General features: G+C 24.5%; 1 protein-coding gene across 3 annotated transcripts in view; it reads right to left on the bottom strand.

Moving 5' to 3' along the window:
* Nucleotides 1–4,846, bottom strand: part of LOC100168306 (NPC intracellular cholesterol transporter 1) — a 20,381-nt gene that overhangs the window by 10,398 nt on the left and 5,137 nt on the right. For all 3 annotated transcript variants that reach the window (XM_016807619.2, XM_001943414.5, XM_016807621.2), the window contains exon 2: nucleotides 2,787–2,946. In XM_016807619.2, the coding sequence (XP_016663108.1) occupies nucleotides 2,787–2,946 (160 nt within the window). The remainder of the gene's footprint in view (nucleotides 1–2,786; nucleotides 2,947–4,846) is intronic.

The raw sequence follows: 4,846 nt of genomic DNA on the forward strand, positions 1-4,846 counted from the left end.
CAAGCACCCCCCCTAGTTGCGCCTATGCAAGAGTGCATGCGTAACTTATGGACTCAATCCTATAATATTTACGGGCATACATCTCGATGATGGACAACTGGACAAGGAATAGGGTACATTTACTATACGACTATACTTATGAGTGCTTTGTACTTAAAACCTGTATAATGTAAATTATTATAATACATATTACAATCCTATTTAAGAAAGTATTATTTTAGTTAATACTTATTAATTATTAAATAGTAAATGATTTTCGATGCAAAGTCTTCAAAAGACAGCAATACAATATCTATTAGTATGCGATTATAACATTTTTATAACAAATTTACAAACTCAACATTTTTAATATATTATACTTCCGAGAAATTATAAAAATGTGACAACTAATTTTATTTGTCTGAAATTGCAATATCTATCCCTACTTTAGCCAGAAAATATTATTGAGTAAACATTTTAAAGTATTTTTTAAAAATAGCAGTATGGGTAAAATTGTATACAAAATCAAATTCATCCAAATTCTTAAATAGTTAAATATACATTTTAATCTTAACATTTCTAATTTTATTTTATTTTTAAATGAATTATTATTTTAGTTAATAAGGTATTAAGATTATATACTAAATACTTATTTATATCTAAACAACATATTAGTGATCCGGTGTAACCCGCGTGAAATTGTACCCCCCTCAGAAAATTGTCTCTAGTGATATTTTACCCCCGGAATATTTTACAAGAAGAGGTAAAATTTCACACGGTAAATAATCTCGGGTACACCGGTACGTACTTATTATTTTTACGAAAGCATTTTCATTACCAAGTGATTCTAATAAATCTTTCAGAACGTACCTATTACGTACTTGCATTTCTTTATTTTTATGATATTGATCGATTGTAAACTATATTAGATAGGTAAAATTTGTTTTCAATTGGTACGTATATGATATTTGCTTCTATAATAATAAGTTTATATATTATAAATTATTAAAATGTATTGAATATTAGCTTATTGAATTATGGATATAACTTATATTGTAGAACCAATGTCTTATAAACGACACCGGGTTTATAAAAATATTATATTCAATATAGGAAGGTATAGCCGCATAGGTTATTAGGTAACTAATATAAATTTCATACATTATACATTTATATACATACATATTTATATTCTTACAATGAAATCTGTGTAGTGTACTAGATAAATATAATAAATGTCCATTGTCCATGGATGCATAATGAGAAGAATAATAATCTGGACGATTTTTAAACTATATACAAGACAATTTTATTGTAATCTGGTTTGACTGTTTAACTGAACATAAACTACTACGCATCTTTTTTTTAAATGTAGATATGTTCAGTTTAGATTCTGAGCAAAGCGATGAATGTATTGGTTTTTCAATGATGCGTTATAGTTTTGAAAAGCATTAGAAAAACAAAAAATTGGGAATTGTGTAACTCAAAAACCAATAACCATAGATACTTGAAAAGTTGACTATTTTTAAGTTAATTATATAACTTATAATTATAGGCATTTAGATTTTTATTAATTTTTTGAAAGTTTGAAGTTCAAATTTTTTCGTCATTGATTACTCACGCGCGTAAACTAACGATTTCTCATTGAACGATTTTCTTATCATTAAAAAACAAATGACCGTTACTAAACGATACTTGATATTTTCACCAAATGTTTATATTTTTACTATACACAGTATGATTTTAAAAATATTTTGATTATTTTGGTCTGTTTATAGACATTTAAAATTTTAATTTTTTTTTTAATTTTTTTCTATAAATATCGATGAAATATTTTGCTAATTAAGCTTGAAAATGTAATACAAAATTCCCAATAAATTGGTTTAATGGCAGTTTAATTTACGTTCAACTTTCAATTTATTATGAAATAATTAAATTATAGGTATACTTCACTACTTCTGTATCTATGGTCATTCGTTATTATAAAAGAGTAACTGGTTTTATGAAAAAATGTATAAAACTAACCTGAATATTTCATAGGTCATTACTCATTAAGTAATATTGTATTACTTAATTGCATAATTCACTAATTTCACTGAAATATATAGATTTACCGCGTACCTACATGGATAATATTGGGTATATATTTAAAAATACCATGAATTAAATTTTTTTTAAATTAAATTTAAGCTACAGCTGACTGAGACATCTTCAAACGAATCAATACTTATTATAATATATACGTAAAAATACATTTTTAAATGAGTATTAATTTCTTCTAACCATGCATAAAGTTGATATCTAATGTATTCAACATATATAATATACATAATAAAAATAAAGATAGGTTCATGGTGTACCTATGCTTTTATAGTTTGTACCTACCTATAAACTAAAGCTACAAGGTTTTTCATAATTCGCATATAATATATATATATATATAATATAAAATAATATTATATTGTTAATCATTTTTGTTTTTTGATTATAAGAACAATTTTTTCGTAGATGCAATTTTAACTTTTGTCAGTATATATATATAACAGTCATATTTACTAATAAATGTTTTCTTCGTAGAAAAGTATTATTATCTATGACACCTATATAGCTATTATCAGATTATCTTTTAGGTAGGACATAGGTATATATACTATTTGACACATATATTAAAATAGCATTATTATTTAAATCAATTTTACGACATAAATTATATCTGCACAATTTTAGTTATTACTAACTCATAATTCATATGATACATTATATTTTAAACATTTAAAAACAAATGGTTAAGGCAAACATCAACTTACCTTTTGAATGATCTTGTATGAAATCAGGACACCACGTTTTAAGAACATCTATAGATTTTGGGTCGGTCATTGGTTTGGGGGGTCCATCATAATGGCAATTGAGTACACGAAGATCATCTACTTTTTCACATTCTCCGTACCATATACAAGTATCATTAGCCTTGAATAAAAAAAAAATGTTTCTTTAGGTAAATTAACAGATAAAACGCAGTACCCTATATCTACTGCGCGCATATCTCAACGAAAGATATGTATTGTAAACTTTATAATTACATGCACAATGCACATCTATAAATTTGACTATTTGAGTACTTACGAGTTACGACTTACGACTTACCTATACATACTATACATGTTTTCGTAAAAACTTATTAAAAATAAAATTTTTTTCTTATAGGTAGGTATTTATACAATTGCAATACCCAAATACGTTAAAAACAAAATTCCACATGATTAAAACATTAGCAAATTAAAAAACTATTTATTATGACATAACAAAGCATATAATTTATGTAAATAATACTTTGGACATAGACCTTACTTCCATAGTAAATGATACAAAATTACCACCGTAATTTAATTTTCTGATTAGGTAAATTAGGTAAATTAGGACATTTTAATAAGGCAATTTCTACTTCAGAATCGTGCAGTATAGGTAATTGATTATTGTATTGAAAATAAAGTTTACTAAACATAGTATGCCAATTAATACCTACTTATTCTGGTCAATTATTATTTTAGGTACCTATTAACCTATTAAACAATTTACATATTTCTAATTTGTCTAACTTTGTTTCATACACTTTAATTTTGAATTTTAATGACCCATGTACCATTTAATGTGCATTGAATTATAGAATTCAGTGTACACAAAATGTTTAGTTTAAATTTGAAAAAGGTGGAAAAGTGAGTGTCGCTCTGCTGTACAGTTAGTAGGTTATAAGTAGCGTTAAATTTGAATTCGATGATATAAAATCATAGTATATGAAAAACGATTCTGAGCGGAGACGGTATGTCAGCATAGGATATAATATTATATTATTACTATTTGTTTATAATCGTATTTGTATATACTATATTATAATATACTTAAGAAGTTTCAAGTACCCATGAATAATATTTAAAAAAATACAACATTTTAAAAATATTACATTTTTTTTTTTAAAAGCATCTAAACTTCAAATTATTCTGAGTTGGAAATTCATGAAAAATTTTCTTTTTAAATCTAAGATTTTAAAATGTAATACAAAATTCCTCATAAGTTAGTCTACCTTTTTCAAAAAAAAAAAAATGTCTACAAGCAATTCAAACTAAATTTTTATGAGCGTTTGAAATTCATATTTTTACAACATTTGATATTCACTCGATTTCTCATGCAACGATTTTCTTATTTTGTTGTAATTAAAAAAACGAATGACTTATACTTATACGAATATACTTGGAAATTTCACTGAATGTTTATATTAGCATTCTATACACACGATAACATTTTGAAAATAATTTGACTATTTTTGAGCTGTTTACGGACATTGTCAGTTTTTAATTTTTTTAGTTTTTTTTTCTATAAATATCAATAAAGTTTTATCTGTTGGGCTAAAAAGTATAAACATTTAACACAAGACTCCTGATATATTGTTACAATAGCAGTTAAAAAATATTAAAAATACACAGGCACAATTTTTTTTTTTAAGCATTTTAAGATCAAATTTCGACAAAATTTATCAAAATTAAAATTGAATAATTATTTTGTAGTTAAAAATGTATAAAATGTTCAACTTTTATATCTAAGGCTTGAACATTTAAAACAAGATTTCACGTAAGTAGTTAATTCTGTTACCAAAAAATCTAAAAAATACATAAGCACAGTTTATTTTAATAGTCATTTTAAGTTCAAATTTGGACGAAATTACTTATTAAAAAACATAGAATAACTATTTTAGTTATTTTGTTATGATTGAATAATATTATTCGTGGATACTTGAAACTTCTAAAGTGTACTATTATATATCTATGATAGTATCACGGTTTATTGCTGATGTATAATGCGTTATAAGTACCTA

Source organism: Acyrthosiphon pisum, chromosome A2 (genome assembly GCF_005508785.2).
Source record: "Acyrthosiphon pisum isolate AL4f chromosome A2, pea_aphid_22Mar2018_4r6ur, whole genome shotgun sequence".
In the NCBI taxonomy this organism is placed as follows: domain Eukaryota; kingdom Metazoa; phylum Arthropoda; class Insecta; order Hemiptera; family Aphididae; genus Acyrthosiphon; species Acyrthosiphon pisum.